General features: G+C 34.6%; 3 protein-coding genes across 3 annotated transcripts; all 3 read left to right on the top strand.

The window, feature by feature from the left end:
* The first annotated feature begins 244 nt into the window (after positions 1-244).
* On the top strand, positions 245-4,429 carry LOC138328243 (uncharacterized). The gene is made up of 2 exons (XM_069274957.1): positions 245-428; positions 568-4,429. The coding sequence occupies exon 2, from the start codon at positions 643-645 to the stop codon at positions 1,966-1,968; it is 1,326 nt and encodes a 441-aa protein (XP_069131058.1). The 5' UTR covers positions 245-428; positions 568-642; the 3' UTR covers positions 1,969-4,429.
* Positions 4,430-6,958: 2,529 nt separating this feature from the next.
* LOC138327169 (uncharacterized) lies at positions 6,959-7,660 on the top strand. Its single transcript, XM_069273155.1, has one exon. It carries the CDS (start codon positions 6,959-6,961, stop codon positions 7,658-7,660), a length of 702 nt encoding a protein of 233 aa, XP_069129256.1.
* Positions 7,661-13,434: 5,774 nt separating this feature from the next.
* LOC138327168 (uncharacterized) lies at positions 13,435-18,169 on the top strand. The gene is made up of 11 exons (XM_069273154.1): positions 13,435-13,475; positions 13,679-13,786; positions 14,001-14,097; positions 14,344-14,426; positions 15,009-15,131; positions 15,403-15,453; positions 15,575-15,672; positions 15,913-16,052; positions 16,290-16,402; positions 16,904-17,055; positions 17,236-18,169. Exons 1-11 carry the CDS (start codon positions 13,435-13,437, stop codon positions 17,439-17,441), a joined length of 1,212 nt encoding a protein of 403 aa, XP_069129255.1. The 3' UTR covers positions 17,442-18,169.
* The last annotated feature ends 2,372 nt before the right edge of the window (positions 18,170-20,541 follow it).

Genomic DNA, 20,541 nt, shown 5'->3' with positions numbered 1-20,541 from the left:
CATGATATTTTTTTAAGTGTTAATGCAAAGTGTATGCCTCCATCACGAGTAATAAAAGTAACTGTTGTCCCTTCCAAGTAGGCCAAACCAACCCATTCCTCTTTGGCATATGGAGGAAACATTTATGTATTGCAATGTATTATTATATTGACCACAATCATACCCATTACGGATGACCAGACCTACAAATGTAGTTAACCAAGCTAACTATGCTAGGCGTTGTATTTGGCCACGTAAAATGTCAAATAACATTTTGCATGTCTAAAAATGCGAATTCTCGTATCCTAGATAATAACAAATATGTCCTTGTCAAAACATTGTGTTTTGGATCGCTGCCAAACATTTTGTGATATAAGAGAAGAAATCATTTTACGTAGAATTAAAGCTTGTCGTGTTCTTGAGGGCCAGTCTGTGAGGCATACTTTCAGGTAAGTTACGTAGCAACGGAGCATTTTGGCATCATTTTTTTTCACTTTTTTAAAAATTTACTTTGTCCACATTACCAATGTTTTATTTTCGATTTGTTAGTGGTTTGATATATTATTTTATTCATATTTACTTCCGCAGGTCATCCCATGGATATTCCCTATTATATGAAGGGTATTTGAAAGATATGAGATAATTTGTCCAGGGTGTATTGATATGGCGTCGAAATGTTCGTCTCATCCCAGCAATGCAACGACAATTCTATGTGAAGAGTGCGGAAAGAACATTTGTGATGCGTGCTGTACTCACAAAGCACACCAACAAATTAAACTAATGGATGTTCCTAATGCTTACGAGAACCTAGAATCAAACAACCAAGTTGTCATCAATTGTATAAAATCTCTGGAAAGAAAAGTGCAAAATAGACGAGATGAGGTTAAGGCAGAAGTCGATAAAGCCGCTTCAAAACTTCTTTCCGAGCTTGAGGACATTCGTAAAAAAGAAGTAGCAATTGCAAAATCGATAGAAGCAATCAAGCAGGGAGGTGGCTCAACGGAGGAAAAATATTTGAAAACTAAACAAAAATTGAAAACATCACAAAGTCTGTCTTCCAGGACTCTCGTGTTCATTCCGTCTCACTACATTTCGGAAATAATTCCTAGAGTGATCGGTCGACTGGAATACGTAGCTGCGGATCAGGAACTTGTAGAACTTTGCTCTTTCAACACATTGTCAAGAAACAGATTTATCAAATCTATGTGCATAGTCGACTCAACGAAGGCGTGGATACTCTACTATAGAGATACTTCGATTCATCTTGTTGACTATAATGGTCGAGTTATTGACACACAAGCAATTTCCGATAAAGCGATCGAAGACTTTTGCATAACAACAACAGGGGATGTAATTTTCACCGACTGGGATGGCTCCGACTTGAAAAGATGGAACAGAAAAGGAAAAGTGAAGGGATCTTTTTCGCTACATGAATTTGAGAACGGCTACACTACACGTGGTCTCTGTAAAAAGGGAGAAGATGTTTTAGTGTGTCTGTGCTCCGTTAAAAGAGGAATGCAGACGAGAGTGGCGAAAATGTCCGTTCGAGAACAGTCAGCTAGAGAACTAAAGTTCACTGCTGCCAACACTGACTTTCTCGAGCCTGGAAGGGTTAGCTGTAAAAGCAGTGACCCTGTCATCATTGCTGTAGTAGACTGGGGAGAATCTGGACGGCGGATTAAAGCTATCGATAAAGAAGGGAAATTCCTGTGGGAATGGAAAGGGGAGATGGGGGATGGATCAGAAGTCTCCCCGTTTGTGCCATTTGATATTACCTTCTGCAACATCAAACAGCAAAAGCGGTTCCTGGTTACCTGTCATCATACAGAATGGAACAAGATTTATTCCATAAGTGTTAATGGAGGAGATGCAAAGTGCATTTACACAGGAGTTAATTCATCCTGTGACGGCGCGATCATTGCAGATCCTGACGGCCGTATATGGATCGGAGACCAAAACGGTGTCGTTCACATCATGTCGCCTATTTAAGCAACAGACACTTAACATAGAGACATGTTCGGACAAACGACGATTGGCGAGTATTTGATTAACTAGTTTTATGTTACCGATGGTTTGTGTGAAATATTTTCTAAGATGTCAGTAGATATTTAATATGTTACTAGACACGCTGTTATATACAGTGATACCGCTTTCTAATTAGCAAAATTAGTAATGGTAAGTAGTTTGGATCCCTTTGATCTCCTGCACAGCTTGGCGACGATCAGTTTGCAAAACGTTTTTGATTGGCTGACCAATCAGAGACCAGTATTAGTGTGAATGTAACACTTTGATTGACTAATAATTTGGGAAGTAGGAGGGGCCACTGTTGTTCGTTGCTATATTTTTTCAATTTAATAGTTTCTTCAAAAGATACACATAATTGCACGACACCATGAGAAAAGAATGACTTACTGATTTCTTTCTCTCGTCTTTCTGCCTAAATATAACCTAAATTTTAATCCAAAATATGTTTTGCAAACTGAAATCTGTCATCGAAGAGAAACGATATTCATGTATATTGACATTAACTTAACCAATTTTATAGTAGGAATTTTTTAAGCTTTGTGTGAAATATTTTTGGTAGGCATGCAACATTACTATCGAAACCATAAGATATTAGAATGTTTAACGTGTTAAAAACTGTTAGAGAATGTTAACGATCCAATATGTTTTGAATATTCTGAGAGTTCCACATTTTTGAAATTTTTCAGATCATATATAGTGGCAAAAACTTGGTAAAGCTGGTTTTAACAAACTTTCACAAATCATTTATTATTTGCTTTGCTGTTACAGCGTTGTATTAACGTTATAACTTCTAAGACAAATTTTCAATATGATTGAAATACATACATGAAAACGGTAATAAAATACGTTTTCCTATTTTTTTTTTATTTTTTTATGTTACACGTAAAAAACTTTGTTACAAAGTGAACGCCTAGTGTAGCGAATACGAATATTTGAATAGTATCTAAACATCAACGTAAATTAATAAAGAAATCAGAATTTATACCGGCAAGCGTTGGCCCCGCCTACTGGCAAAGACTTTTAGTCAATTACAGTGTTACATCCATGTCGATACTGTTCCCTGATTGGTCAGCCAATCAAAAACGTTTTGCAAACTGATCGTCGCCGAGCTGTGTGGGAGATCAAAGGGATCCAAACTACTTACCAAAGGGACATAAACGGTTTACCGTTACATTTTTTGCTTATTAACAAGCGGTATCGCTGTAATTGTCCTCGTCTCAGATACAGTGACGGGTGAAGAGGATGCTTTGAGGTTTCTCTTTTGTTGAAAAGTCGAGCCGGTATTTTCACAGTTGCTTACTTGATTTATTCAAGAAAAAAACTATGATACTTACAATACGTTTATGTAAATAAAACATTCTAACTTCTTGTGGTTTCCCTGTATACCTCATCCTTTCACTTTGAGCTGTTTGACAGACCGAACGTCAATATTATTGAGATATTGTGTACTAACAACTGTTAGAGAATTTAACATTACATAATATGGAATATTTTTTCACCCAAAGAGATATATTTGTATTATAAGACCTGTTCATATGTATATTCTACCCAAGGCTCACACCATGGGATTACAACCTTTTGTGATCCCAAGAGTAGAATATTCCTATATTTCATATCCACGTATGAAATAGTATATTTCTCTCATACACGCAACTTTGTACCTCGACGTTTTATTGCAATTTTACTACTACTACTATACTTTTCCGCCATTTCGAAAAGAATTAAAAAATAACGCGACTGCAAGTAAATTTTCCTACATGAAAATTGCATGATATTTTCAAGGCAAATTCCATTGTTTGTATCTTTTAAAGTAAATCCACCCTAGCTTCTGAAAAAAAGTTAAAATTGTACCGAGAAAATACATAGTAATTCTATTGACAAGGAATTTATGTATGGGTAGCCATGCAATACAGCCTCAGGCGACATAAGTGTATTGCCCTAGACCAGCCAGTATTACACGTGCAGGTGTGAGAGAAAATTTATTATCTCATTTATTTTATACGAATCCGTGAAAATTTCGTTACGTTGCAAGAGATAATGGTGATGTGATTGTAGATTACATTGAAATCAGACTTCATATGTAAATTAAATAATATGTTGTTTAGATACAATTGTAACATAACTACTTACATAACTGAACTAATTTAATGAATATACATGTACATAGTAATTTACTATAAATAGTTTAATATAGTTTTAAAAAAATGACATGGACTTACAATATAATAGGAAAATAATTGTAAATGACCATTTTTGTCGGGCACCTCTTGAGGAAAAATATGTTGGAGAAAAGGCAGGGAGACTCGTAGACATTAATTAACATTTTTTGGCACATTAACTTTATTTGGCCATATTTTTTGTCAATCCATGGTTTTATTTATGAATTTGCATCAATAAAAAATAGAGAACAAATAAAATATATTTGTTACATATTTTCAATAATGACATTGCACAGATCTGTAACCTCCAATTCATCAGGTAGTAAAGATTCCTTACTGTGGATAGACAACGGTACTGAGTCCTGTCTATTTTGTCTAAGGAACTTGAAATGTGTATACCCGGATATGCTTATTTTCACAAATGAACAAAGTGTTATCGGGCAAAATTGTACTTTCGATTTAGATTACATCCCAATTCATATTAAATATGGAGCAGTACATGTCTTCAGTGGAATATTAACCACACTTAAGCAAACGCTCAGCGAATATTAATTAGACAACAAGATTTGCCATATGCTGGCAAACCATATATCCTGAACGAGAGTTGCGATAATTATCTTTTAGGAAATCATCAGTTGTTAATGAGCGTTCTTACAACACCGACATTACAGGCTTCAAAACTGGAAATGTGGTTGTTTAAGAGAGGCAGTAGACCTTTCGGCTAAACAAATGCAGCTACGGCTATGGTTTTACATGATATCATGGTACGTTAAGTGTGGTATTTGTACAGGAAAAAAAGGAACATGTTATTTTGGATAATTATTCCTATATGCGTAAATGACAGTCTTCAATTTAGTTACAAAAGATAAAATATATCATTAATCCTTTGATATCAATAAATACTTAAGATAAACATTATTCATATACGTGTGTTTAAAAGTGGTACATGTAGTTTCTACTCCTGTTTAGCGCTCATCATTTAGGGAGAATGGGGCCTGGTTTGCATATTGCCGGTATAATGTGACCGGATTGGATGTGTTGCTTGGTGTCTTCGGCGGCATGCTTCAGTGACACAGCACTTTAAAAAGGGCAAGAGATCCACTATATAAGACAATACAACACCAATATATCACAGCCTTCTAAAACACATACCCGCATTTCATACACGTAAAACACCACATATGTGGGAGGCCGTCCTTACAAGACCCTGTCTGTTAATAGGGCGTTAATTTAATCAAACAAACAAACAAAAAAGTATCGAGCGTGACGCGTGGTACCCAACATATAACATTCCACTTGGACATGTTTAGGGCTATTTAATTGCCATATGCTAGCCGTACACGTACGCTTACGTCGATGGGATTGCTGTAGCTCCTCCGATTTCCCACTCCTCAAAACGAATTTAACGTCCTCCCTTACAAAATTAGTCAATAACTGATTAAAGTTTATCAACAGTGAAAAAGGAAAAGTCATAAAGATAATATATTTCGCGTTGTAATACTAGTAATTAGCAAAATATATGTTATTTGTCCAATGTCACGATTTTAATTCAATTGTATTGATGTGTCTACATGTATTGTTACACTGTAAACAACTACATTTTGTATATGTTGTGCAATGTTTGGATGAGTAAATAAACTTTTAATTTGAGTTTCGTGATAGCATACATGTAGCACAATAAACCCCTCAAAAAAACCTTCAGTTTAAATTGTGCGGAAATGCATGTCCTTGAAACAGACATCGGTACGTAAAACATCAACAAATTATCAAACAAAACGTTTATTGTTTATTGACAAAATCAAGTGGTCTTGTCACATACACCCGACAGGACCATTACTCAAGTAAGTGTCAATGATATCGGTGACGTGTTGTTTACATACTTCATTGGCACTTATCTCACACAAATGCAATACCGCAGGTATAACCCATGGAAATTTCAATTTAAATATAATAGTGCAGAACAATGGAAACACTAATTATAGAAGTCGCCTTCCAGATAATCTTTATACTTGGATACTTGGTAAACTTTTAGTAAGTTTTAGTGTTAAGTATATGCCCCCCCCCCCCTCACGAGGAATAAATAGGATTTTTTTCTTCCAACTAGACACCTATTTCGCCTTGACAAATGGAGGAGAAATAAGTTTAATGCAATTCATTGTGATTTTGACCACAGTCAGATTCATTTTAATTGAACAGACCTACACATCTAATTTAGACCAGCTGACAATGCTAATTATTTCATTTGACTACGATAAATTAAACTATCAGAATAAAATTTCAAATAAGACAATTTGAATTGTCAGACCTAGATCATTACAATTCAATATGTCAAAATATTGTGTTTTTGGATCGTTCCCGATCATTTTGTGGTATAAGAGCAGATGTTCTTTTAATTCGAATTAAGGCTTGTCTAGTTCGTGAGGACCAGACTGTGAGGCAAACATTCAGGTAAGATACGCAGTAATGTATAACCTATCCTAATGAACAAAACAAGTGTACAGTTAGAGATATGGATAGAAACAAAATGTATAAATAATCAATTATAACAGGCTATTCTTATTTAATTTCAAACTTTCTTTGATATTCATAAACGCATTTATATTACTATGGATATGAAATCATTTGGAAATAGGAACAATTGTCCAGGACAATGATGTTAACCTATCACCATGTATTTTTACATGAAATAATAAAATACATCATTTTATACATATTAACCTCCGCAGGTCATCTCAAGAGCATTGGCCATACGGAACACCTTTTTGAGACGCACGGTAATATGTATTGGTATTAATATGACGTCGAAATGCCCTAACCATCCCAGTAATTTAACGACAAGTCTATGTGAAGATTGCGGAAAGAACATTTGTGATGATTGTTACAGTCACAAAGCATACCAACAAATTAACCTAGTGGATATTCGTAAAGCATACGATAACCTAAAATCAAACAACCAAGTTACCATCAATAGTATCAAATCTCTGAAAAAAGTGCAAAATAGAAAAGATGAGGCTAAGGCAGAAGTCGATAAAGCCGCTTCAAAACTTCTTTCCGAGCTTGAGGACATTCGTACAAAGGAAACCGCGTTTGCAAAATCGATAGAAGAAATCAAGCAGGGAGGTGGCTCAACGGAGGAAAAATATTTGAAAATTAAACAAAAATTGAAGACATCCCAGAGTGTGTCTTCCAGCACTCTCGAGTTCATTCCGTCTCACTACGTTTCGGAGATAATTGCTAAAGTGATCGGTAGACTGGAATATGTAGCTGCGGATCAGGAACTTGTAGAACTCTGCTCTTTAAACACATTGTCAAGAAACAGATTCATCAAGTCAATGTGCATAGTCGACTCAACGAAGGCGTGGATACTCTACTATAGAGATACTTCGATTCATCTTGTTGACTATAATGGTCGAGTTATTGACACACAAGTAATTTCCGAGAAGGCGATCGAAGACTTTTGCATCATAAAGAATGGGGATGTAATTTTCACTGACTAGGATGGCTCCGACTTGAAAAGATGGAACAGAAAAGGAAAAGTGAAGGGATCCTTTTCGATACATGCATTTGACAACGGCTACACTACACGTGGTCTCTGTAAAAAGGGAGAAGATGTTTTAGTGTGCCTGTGCTCCGTTAAAAGAGGAATGCAGACGAGAGTTGCGAAAATGTCCGTTCAGGAACAAACAGCTAGAGAACTTAAGTTCACTGCTGCCAACGCTGACTTTCTTGAGCCGGGAAGAGTTAGCTGTAAAACCGGTGACTCGGTTAGCTTTGCCGTGGTCGATTGGGGCGAAGCTGGGCGGCGGATAAAAGCTATCGGTAACGAAGGGAAATTCCTTTGGGAATTGAAAGGGGAGATGGAGGATGGATCAAAAGTCTCTCCGTTTAAGCCGTTTGATATTACCTTCTGCAACATCAACCAGGAAAAGCGGTTCCTGGTTACCTGTCAGCATACAGAATGGAACAAGATTTATTCAATAGATGTGAACGGAAAAGATGCAAAATGTATTTACACGGGCGTTGGTCCTTCTTGTGGCGGCGCGATTGTCACAGATCCTGATGGCCGTATTTGGGTCGGAGACCAAATCGGTAGGGTTCACATCATGGCGCCTATTTAAGCAACACGTATATGACATAGTGAAATTCACTGCGCGTTCCATTTCCGGCCATTCACGCCATCTCAGTTGACGTAACCAAACTACGTTAGTATCGGTGAAAACTGTTACCAAACACGTCATCATGTTTATCTTGTTTGTAAAAATGTAAATGGGTCAGAGGAAATAGCTTCTATACATATGTACATGTACATGTACGTACAGTTGTAATGTAGGCTACCTGTAAGTGATTAACGTCTTGTAATTTCAACACTAATGTAGATAATTTCAGGATTATACCTAATGATAGAAAATATTAGACTATCAGACAAATTAATATTTTAGTCAGAACATAGCTTTTGTATGTATCCGTAAATGTAAATTAAAACAGTTAACGAGTGGGGTTGACTGGTTTCCTTCGGACTTGTCTACGAGTATTTACCTAAGGTTCGCCTCGAGAAGTAAACAAGTCTCGGGAAACCAGAAATTTGCTACATGTATATCCCTCAACCCCACACTTTAACTGTATAGCTTACCACTGTCTGATAATTTTCCTAGTCATAGATTTAGTGACTGGTGATGACGGTTCTTTGAGATCTATACATTGTATACGTACCTAATGATATAGGGAGTCGTAATGACATTTTAACACATGCTCACTAACTTTGCCTCATTTCAAAGAGAAACTATGATATTTACAATAGGAGTTTGTATATAAAACAATCTAATTACATACAAAGTATTTTAGGGAAAAAATAACAATTACAAATGCTTTGGGCACGGTACTGTACATGTACCTCATCGGTATCTCATCAGTTCAACATCAATAGAAAGCCTATTGTCTTGTAATATGATGTATGGTTCTATTTACATTTATTGTTGATATAAATTACGACGTGTGATAACATGTAATTTAAAAGAGTTAATTGTACTTACTAGATCTCTGCATATATCTACAATGTCTATGTAGATATACACTGTTTGGATTAATAGTCATCCTAGTCTAGGTAGATGGTAGAAATTTCCTGACGTGGTTCTTCCAGCGATTATTTAGCCTATGTTTAAAAATGTTAATAATTCCAGAGTTGACCACATGCCCCGGAAGGTCATTCCATACCTCTATAATCCTGTTACTGAATACATTTTTGATTATGTTTGAACGAAATGGTTTTTTCCCATGATCTCTGGTTCTTGTATGACCCTTTGGAGTACACATTGTGTCAATATTGACAATGTCTATTTTATTGATGATTTTGTAGGTCTCAACCATATCCGCTCTTTATCTTCTGTATTCAAGAGTAGGAAATCCTAAGGCCCTTAGTCTTTCTGGATATGATAAGTTTTTGAGAATAATTAGCCTCTTTGTTCCTATTCTTTGGACGTTTTTCAGTGCCTTTATGTATTTCTTAATCCATAATGTCCAAACTACCGAAGAGTATTCTAGATGTGATCAAACTAAGGTCTTGTACAATGTTGTAAATGTGTTATTGTCCAGATAAGTAAATGTTCGGAAGATGATATTGTTTCCTTTTGTCACTGTTTTTTTTAACATATTCTGAAAACTTTAGGGTGTTGTCCACAGTGACTTTTATGACTTTCTCTATTTTCATCTTTTCCAGTGGAACTGTGTTATTTCCGTCGTTGATTTTGTATTGGCTGTTTATTGGTAGGTTTCCTATTTCCATGTGCTTACACTTGTCCTTGTTCAGTTTCATAAGCCATACATTTATCCAATCTGATATTCTGTCCAAGTGTCGATGTTGATTTGGAGCTCATGACAGTCTTCAGGAGATGTTGAAATATAATTTTGTATCATCCGCAAATAATTTAGTAACACAGTTTACGATTTCAGGAATATCGTTCACATACATTTTATATATCAAAAACAGTATAGTCCCAGCACACTCCCTTCTTGAACTCCTTAACTATGTTTGTTGAAGAACTAGCTCCATTTATGAGTACTTTTTGGTTTCAATTTGATCCTGGATACATGTCAATAGTTTACTTTGGATTGCATGGGATTCCATTTGGTATATGTGTAGTCTGTGGGAAACTGTCGAACACCGTTTTATGTACAGGTGGTTCCTCTCTCGAAGATTACCACTAAGGTACAGGGTGGTTAATTGACACGACGTATTTCAGTTGGTATCGAAATTTCCTTTTTGATGAAAACAAGAAGTAATGGATTTATTGAATTATTGTGCATTTGAATTTTCTGGTTTTGCTTTTATATCTATACGTATGTATTATATTTATTTAGAATTCAAAGAGTACATTATCTTTCATACGGTGCAGATATATTGGAAAAACCCAAAAGCGTTCTATTAGGCGGTGTGCCATATACGTTTATTATATAAGTAAAACTGATACAAATCAGCAAAATCAACGCATATGCATGTACATAATTAAAGCATATTGATATTATGGGTTTTTTTTTTTGTTTTTTTTTTTTGGTTTTTTGTTGTTTTTTTTTTTGGGGGGGGGGGCAACGTGAATGTAACTATTAAAGATGCTCCACCGCTGACAAATGATATTTTTTCACTATAAAAAACAGGAGCAGACGATTTAGCATTTTTCTTCAGTTACAAAAGTTACTTACTTTACACCATTACCACCATTGAAAAGTTTGAGCTTCTAATTTTACACCAAGTTAAAAATATGAAAAATAATTCATTGCATCCCGAAAAAAATCCGTGACACTACATCCTATATGGAATAAAGTACTGATTGCGCATGCCCAAAGGCGAAATAAATTATTTCATATTAGTTTTTGTGTTACTTAGGCATATATATACACGATCAAACACCAATTATTGTTCAAATGATTAATATCATTTATGCTCTGTCGGCGGTGGAGCATCTTTAACTATTAAGCACAAGTGAGAGAGGGTGGTATATATATAAGGTGGAAAAACTATACATAAATTAAAGGGCTATTTTTCGTCGGCTATCATTTGAAAAATAATCATGTTGGAGAATGGGAAGGGAGATAACTCGTAATAAAATATTTCTTGGCACGTGGTCCAAATATTAGCCAATTCATATACCTTTTGTAGGTTTGTTGTGAACTTGTATCAATAAAAGTTAGAAAAAAAAACGTAATTGCATTTGTTACATATTTTCAATGACTTTATTGTAAATTTACGATTCATTAGACAGGAAAAGTTCCTTAATTACTGTCAATATACGCCACTGAGCCGGAGCTATTTTAGTTTGAAAAACTTGGAGGTGTACATACCCGGCCATGTTTATTTTCATAAAGAAACGAAGTATTATCGGACGTATATTGAAAACAAAATTTTCACCTGATGGGGGAAGTGTATAGAATGACGAGTAGCCAACAAGATTTGTTGAATATTGAAAAACCCTATCCTGAACAAGAGTTGCGATAATTAATTTATTTTGAACAGAAAAAAAAAATCAGTTGTTTTGTGAGCTTTTTTACAGTGCAAACATTGCAGACTTCGTATCATGGATCAAAATTGATGACGCGACCGATAGTGCCTTTATGACGTCGCATGGATTCATGACGTCACACCATTGTTAACACCCATGTGAGCTGTAATAAACCTGTGTTGTCCTTGGCAACCGAGGGGTATGCCTTTTGATGCATTGGAGAAATGTTGTGGCTTAAGACAGGCAGTAGACCTTTCGGGTTAATAAATGCGGCCTCGGCTAGGATTTTACAGAATATAGTGGTAAGTTTATTTTGGTATCTTTACGGATCATTTTATAGATACAGTAGAGTGCATAGAATAGTGTCATTGCGTAATTGAAACCTTCACGACAACTGCGGAAGATCAAATACCTTATTCATCCTTTATTATTAATTCACGTGTAAGATTAATTAATAGGTCGTGTACATGGGACGTGATCCGTGGTATTCAAATATTAGGCAATAAAAATTTAAAAAAAATAATATAGGCAGATTTAGCGGACTAGTTATAAGATACTCCGACATTACTTATTATCACAAACTCTCGACTTCTGGGATGCGAGTTAGAAACCCATGTGAGGACGTCGCCCGTTACTGGTACATAGTCATTAGAAGAGCATGTCTGCAATTGGATATCATATAGATATAGAGGTGGAAGAAAACCGGAGCACCAGTAAAAAAACACAGAGCAGTGACGTGGTCAATACCTAGCAACTGCCCCACATGGGTTTCGAACTCGCAACCCAGAAGTCGAGAGCTTGTGATAAAATGTAATCATCAAATTTTCCCCTAATCAGGTGTAGTTACGGTGGCTGGTTTGTTTGTACAATTTCGTCTTTTCGCATAGTAATAAGAGTGCATCAACTTCGTCTTTTCGTGTTTCATTTTTCATCTTTGTTTATTTTACGTGTGTTTGTGTTTTTTTTTTTTTTTTTTTTTTTTTTTTTATTTTCGTCTTTTCAGGGCGAAATGACAAAAAGACGAATGGCACAAATCAGTCACCGAACTACCTATAGCTACCTTCTATTTCAAAATCAAACTAAATTTAATCTTTTATTTGTTTACAATTATTTTCTTCGAAAAAAAAGAAAGAATAAAAATATATGCCTGTATGTGATGTAATAGTTATTCAGTTCTGTACATGAAACTGAATGATCATACAGTCTCTAGGTCCTTTTTAATACCCATTGTTTGAAGCCGCACAATTCCCCTGTCCTGGGGAGAGATATCGTATCAGCTCTATATTATTGGCTTGTATAAATCTAATAGCGACCACTCTATTTTAAGCGTATACTATCAAACGAAATGGAAACTTACTCTATAGAACTTATTGTTCTCGCAATGAAATCTGCCCTTTTTTAACCTGTATTCATATTTTCACATTTATTTATTTATCTTTATTACAACCAATATTGGTACTGGTTACCTATAAACAGGTTTGCCCGGTCGGTAGCTATACATGGACCCACGCACTGTCCCGGAATTTAAATACAATGGCTATTGTACAATGGAACATGTGTATATACATGTATATCTTATACCATTTTTGTTAACTTATCAAGGAAGCAGACAAATAATGGAATATTTCTGTTGACTGAAGCTACAACACGACGATAGCCATTTTTGTACCGAGGCACATTACATCAGTGAGTATTAATCATATTCTATTGTTTTGAATGTAATATTTGCGTTTCCATAATTTAGCTTTATTATATACATTTACTACGGCGTGTCAATTCTCATGTCGAATAACTTGAATCTACGTTGTCTCTATATCAATATGTATACGGTGCATAGTTGTAATAATCATGCAAATAGACATAAAAAGTTCAAAAATAACATTGGATAGGTCTTTCTATAAATACACACTATTAAAATAGTTGGAAACAACATTCCTAACCTTCACATCCTATACTACAGTTGCTTGCTAACAAAGTATCACGATATAGTTAGACTAGATATCAAGATATGCTATAACATTTAAGTCTTTGTTTGTTTCTAGTGAACCGACACCTTTTAGAGTATGCTAAACGGAACTTGTCATATTGGGAAATTGCTCTACTTTTACAAAAGCAATGTGGCGTAAAGTTGAGGTACGTTTTTTTAGACAAGTATATACTTCAGTAAATTTAATCACTATTGTTTGTTCAAAGGTGTTAAAGAAAAACCAGTTACTGTAGTTAATTTGTTTTTCTTTTCTAATTTGCTTACAGAGAAAGAAATATGAATTGATTCTCTCAAAATACAGGATGATGCAATAGAATTGTCTATTTCATTTATTTTTTATGTTTCGATGTTTTGATACAGCGCTAACGCTATTGGTAAAAGACTAAAAAAGCTTGGAAGTCCGTCTAAAAGAGGTCCACTTCGTCATACTGACAACGAAATTCGACAAGCTGTACAGGTTTGCTTTTATATAATTTATTGCCGTTCACCATTGTTCTCATTTCCGACGTACAAATCTGATAAGGTATGATGCTGCCATTTCATCAACGTTCCTTTACTAGTACTTTTCGTATTTTTGCAATGAATTTCAGTAAACACATTACATTAAACTTTCTGTATACTTTCAAAGTTAAGACACTATAGATTCCAAAAATCTCTGATGTAATACTTGCCTTTGAGTAAATTAATATTATTTTATTTTCAGAATGCATTGGCTGAATGCCCGATAACTGTTGGGTACCGACACATGACAGATATACTTCGTAGCAAGGGATATCACGTTCGCAGGTACAAATAATGAATGCTTTGAGCAAGTACATGTACATTCCAGTTGGGGAAAAAATTAATGCTTGATAGGTTAAAGATGCTCCACCGCCGACAGAGCACAAATGATATTCATCATTTAAATAATATTTGGTGTTTAATTGTGTATATATATGTGTAATTAGCAAAAAAACAATATAAACTAATTCACTTTTCCTTTGGTGCATGCCAAATCAGTACTTCATTCCATATAATTGTTATATAGATATAGATATAGTGCCACTTTTTTTCGGGATGCAAATTATTATTTTTTATATTTTGAACTTAAAGTAAAGCTCAAACTACTTTTAAATGTTGGTAATGGTATAAAGTAAGTAACTTTTGTAACTGAAGTAAAGTACTAATTCGTCTGCTCCTGATTGTGAAATAATACTATTTGTCAGCGGTGGAGCATCTTTAATTGTATACCGCTTACTAACAGTCTAAATTAACACTATTAACATTAATCATTAAATAATTAATTATAAAATTATTCTGAGTAGTTTATTTTACAGATAAATATCTTCCATAAAGGGCATGATTTAATTAGTTATTTTTTATGAACAGAGACACAGTCATGCAGGTTTTAAGAGAATTGGATCCAATAGGTGTACATTTCCGGCATAGAAGACGTATCCGTAGAAAAGTGTATTGCTCTGCTGGGCCGAATAATGTTTGGCATGTTGACGGGTTTGTAAAATTTGAATTACAAAAAAAGTCCGTTTGAATTATATATTATTTAAACGTTAGAGATCATTTATTCTCACATCGTTTTAATATTAATATGGAGGTGATCGACAGTATATAAATAAGACACTTCTTCATTAATTTCATTGTGTTTATGTGCGTTATTCACTACCCGTTATATGGAAATTAAACGAAATGGTTTTCTTTGAATTTAAGAGACAAGAATCATTGATGATTCATGACATTCTTCATAAACCCATTGATTTTCTTTCAGGTATGATAAATTGAAACCATACGGCTTCGCTATTCATGGTTGCATAGATGGGTAAGCAAGTGTTGTTACTTTATCTTCAAATCTTTTTAAGTAGATATGCTATACAATTTCAAGGTTTTCATAAAAAAAACCTTTAGTTTTAATGTATCAATAATTTTTCATATCATTTTAGATTTTCTAGACGATTGATGTGGTTAAATGTTGCTTCAACTAACAACAACCCGAAAGTCATGGCAGCAAACTACGTGGAATGTGTAAAATCCGTGAAAGGTTAGGCCAAATTTGCTTACATACAATTATTGCTTAATCTGACAATAGTATATTGGTGATCATTGTCAATTAAAAAGCTGTTTAGATATTATCACGTTCTCTTTTCTTACCAGTTTTTTTCCAGCCCTTCATCTTTAAAATAATGTTCATGGTTCCATTTTGCTTTGCTAAGGATGACATTTTTTATTATGGTTTTGTAATTCAATGAACTTATTATTGTTATTTGCTTCGTGTCTTCAGGATGTCCACTCATTTTGCAAGCAGATCCCGGCACTGAAAACTTTGATATGGGTGCATTACAGTGCTTTTTCCGACGAAATCATTCAGACATGTTTTCAAAAGATCGGAGTTTTCGGGTCGTTAGATCAGTTTTCAATCAGGTATGCCATCCTTCGTCAAAGTTTAATGTAAGTTGCTGTACACCATTTACTGGATGAATAAAGTGAAGCAGACATAATGGTTGATTTTGTTAGGCATTCTTGTCCTGACGATAACTCTAAATATAAGCGGTTGAAATTTATTTATATCAGGACTATCTTTCTAAAATTTCTCTTGTATAACTGTTAAAATTGTTTAGCTAAATTTTCTTCATAATTTTTCCATTTATTTATGCACAGCGTATTGAGGCATGGTGGAGTATGTTTCGACGGCAAAAGTCACAGTGGTTCATGGATTTATTCAAAGACCTTGAAGTGTTTGGCGCTTTTAGAAAAGACCATGCAATGGACATGTAAGTCAGTTTAAAACAAACGATACACCACATTATTTATGGTTTTAGATTGGCTCAAAAAGTTTTATAAAAGTGTCTTGCTTGCTTTTGCTATATATTTTTATATATACATTGTATAAGTAAAAAAAGTAACTAACATGTCCATGTGATGGTTTCCAAATATTAAAACAAATACAACAATAACACAGTTTTTGTATAAACAGAATAAATAAATATAGAATATACTTGTGATGGAATTAAAATAAAAAAAAAAATTAAAAAAAAAAACAGGTCTGCTTAATAAAAAGAATTAAAACAGGTCTGCTTAAAAAACCAAAAATAAAACAGGTCTGCAAACATTAAAACAGGTTTTTGTCCATAATCATCATTAAACATCTGATGAGCAGCGAAGCTGCGAAAGCGCTTGTAATCACAGACCTGTATAATTTATTATTTTTTTTTCATATATATATAAACATATATTCATTATATACATATCGTATACACTATTTTTTCTTTTAGATATTGTTTGCGATATTGTTTCATGCCGTTGATTCAACGTGAGTTAGATGCAATTAAGGATCAATGGAACAGTCACCGAATATCCCAGAGTCGACAGGCAATTTGCCCAGGTGGTCGACCAGATGTCCTGTACCTGTCACCAGAATCTGTAGGTGAGGCAACTCTCCATTGAAAAGATTTTTTTTAATTGTTGTTTTATATCATATGAAACATATCAATTGCGTTATATGAAGTGCCATTTAAGAATTTGATATAAATCTACCGATATTTAGATTTATTTTGAGAAGCTTCCCGTGATATTGTGCTCTATTTTGATATTTGGCGAATTTCAGGAGGTAAAGAATGTTTGCAAAAAGCAAACGATGTGGATATCGACTGGGCTTTTACTCAATGTCAAGAAGTCTGCAGGAGTGGATGCCAAGAATTCGATGCTTTTGCCGGACTGGAATTTTTGTCGTTAAATTGGGAGGATGCCTCTACTGTGGATGAATCATTGCGGCAATATTTCCATCTGATCACATTACTAGGGCTTGTGTAATGAAACTTCAATAAACCTAATAGACTTAATACAAGTAGAGTGATGTTAATCTTAGTTATTGGTGGCCTTTTATTGTAAATGGGGCGTGAAAAGAATTGCAATATTTCAGATATTGCTATATTGTGAAATGAAATATTAGTTATGGTTCAATTAGGACGACTTGAATTGCAAATAACATGCATATCGTAAGTTTTTAACAACATATTTAAAAATATATCCCGTCACCATGAACTGAGATACTATCGGGTACAAAACTTCCTATTTTTTCATATATTTGTAGTCATCCCTTTCCAATGAATACTATTTTCCTTTTCATTGTTGTCGATGTTTGTGAAAACACGGTCGCTGATTGTTCGAGAGACGTTTTGTGCATGGTCGACAAAACATCGTGTCATCTTCCGACTTCATGTCTCCCCCATGCGGACCCCCTTCATACGCGTTCAGCCAGAGTTGTCGTTCGTGTAACTCCCTAAGGTATTTCGATAAACGAACCAAATGTATGGCAAACGAAGTTTCCGTCTGCTTGTGTCTGAGGAAGTTAGATAGAAATAATCATATCATAAAAGACATAATTACATATTTGTAGCTATGCTGTAGCATGCTGCATGGTGTTGATTTACGTTGAAAGATACGGTAGATTTAACTACTGAATTAACATTAACTGTAACGTCAGATCAGCATGGTTTTGACAGTTTCAATCATAGGCTTGCATTGTGGCACGATTGAAACTTTTTGAAATAAAATGGGTTAAAATGTTTCAAATAATTTCTTAATTTCCAAGAGGCCCGAATATAAGAAACATTTGTCGTCTGTAGCGTGTTGGACGCAGTGCTACATGTACCAAGTTTGTGCAAGGAGTTAATATAAGGCCAATGGGGTAGAGATGTGCCTAAATTTTCAAATAATGACATATTTCTAAGAACAATGTTTAAAAAAATACAGTTATCGTAAAGCATGAAAATTGACTTTATTTTAACTACATGCCACTCTTTTGGACATCACACGTAAGAGAGTAAATCATATCCTTTCATTCTCCACATTCGTATAAATATCAAACCTTGTATGTATATGAATCGCAGTAATTAACATAATTAACAATAACGGAAAAAGACAAAATGCGTAGTGGAGAGTGAAGGAATTTTATTGATTTATCGGTCACTGTTAAAATTAGACAGTCTTGAAGGAAAACAATTCATTGCAAAGAAATTACTTGTACCTGGAACAGAAATCAAATAAATACCAAATTAATTATATCAGCCAGGAACCATTTGCGAACCTACAGAAAAATGATATATTCAATTCCTACTTGTGTTACGTTTAATTATTGTTAAATTACTAAAACTTTTGATAGTGTTTTGGTAGATAGACCCTTCTGATGATTGTAATAGATAACAAGTATAACAAATAATTGGTTACATAATGTAGTGATTAATATGGTTGATAGGTTTTGTGATTATGATCATGCTATGGTCAACAAATATGTAAAGCTTTGAAGCTGTAGGGCTGTGGACAACCTGGGTTATAAATAAAGGAATCCGAGGAGGGGGCAGCTACTGTTGGGATGACGCATAAACACCAGTGGGAGAGTTATCTTTAGAAAAGCTGAGGTCAATCTAAGGGAAATGGTGTCTCTAGCCATCGGGACACTGCGTTACTGCTGGACTACTTTTACTAGCTAGGAGTACTTTGGAATACATTAAAAATTATAACTACTGTATATAACATAATAATGATAAACTAGTGTAAGTACAACTTATTACAGTTTTATGAAACAACAATCTTATATTTCAGGATGCATACATTACGCAGGTTGTATACAAAGCGAGACAAGGATTGACCTACATGCTATATTAAGCATTTACCTTTGATACCTTTGATACAAACATAATGTACATGTAGTACAGAATTTTTTTATACTTTATATGCCGCATCGTGATTTCATAAAATACCCTCATATTTGAATAAGTTTTCTTTCCAATGACGTCAAATATTTTCTCGTTTTAGTTGTAGTTTTTTTAGTCAGGCATGCCTGACTATAGGCATAGCGACCATTTGAGAAAAATACTTTCACTGCCTTTTACTACCTTCAGTGAAATCAATGCGCTGCTGGCTTTTCAGTGATTTCGAAGCTGTATTTTATAGTCAGCATCATTCAATGCGGAAGAAAAATGTATGAAAATCAAAATGAAAGTTTTAGGTAGAAGTTATTTTTTCTTTGATTTGTCTTTATCAAAGATATGCCAAATATCCGTGCTTTTTCAGATAAGAAATGGCTGATCAATTTCCCTCCCTGAAATAAAACCATATACTGGTAATTGTTTTCGCTGTTCCGCCAATGGAGCCTGTGAATAGCTTAGACAACGGCTTCAGATTAATGCGCCTCGTGTACTGTTACATTGGAGGCCAAGTGACAAACGCACATGCTTGTGTGTATTGTTTTACTTATTCCGGTGTACCTGTTAACACTGGTTCCTATCCAATTTCACATTCCTGGAGCTTTAAGTTGCTAATAAAATTTGGTTGGTGACAAATGTCTTTTTCAGACTTTGTAGACAACATGAGGCCTAGCACATTTTTTAGCATAAGTGTAGTAAATGTTAACAAATTTTGAAAACTCTAACTGTAAAACCTGTAATAAATTTATATTTGGTTTGATTGACATTACTTTGAATCTTTGAATGATCAATAGATAAAATAGTTATAACACAGAAAGACGTCTATAATCATGACTCATGAGTGTGACCTATTTTTCTGAAATTGTCGCATAACAATAACAAGAGGCCCAAGGGCCTTACCGGTCACCTGAGTTCTGATGCATAAATAAAGAAGTGCAAAAAAGAAAAAAAAAATGTCTAAGACATAAACTCTCCGCCGCCATATGAAACTAGCACACTGAAAGGTGAGAAAGCAACGGCAAATTCATCTTGTGGCAATTTATAAATTGATCCAATTATTATGGTACCTATACACCTAAAATAAGTTGACTCCTTGTAATATTTTGACGCACGACGACGGACAACAGACGATAAGAATAGGTCAACTGAGACTTCGTCTCAGGTGACCTAAAAAATGACATTCAGGAGAAACAACAAACCAAATA

Source organism: Argopecten irradians, chromosome 7, assembly GCF_041381155.1.
Source record: "Argopecten irradians isolate NY chromosome 7, Ai_NY, whole genome shotgun sequence".
Taxonomy (NCBI): domain Eukaryota; kingdom Metazoa; phylum Mollusca; class Bivalvia; order Pectinida; family Pectinidae; genus Argopecten; species Argopecten irradians.
This window is presented reverse-complemented; position numbering and strand designations above follow the sequence as displayed.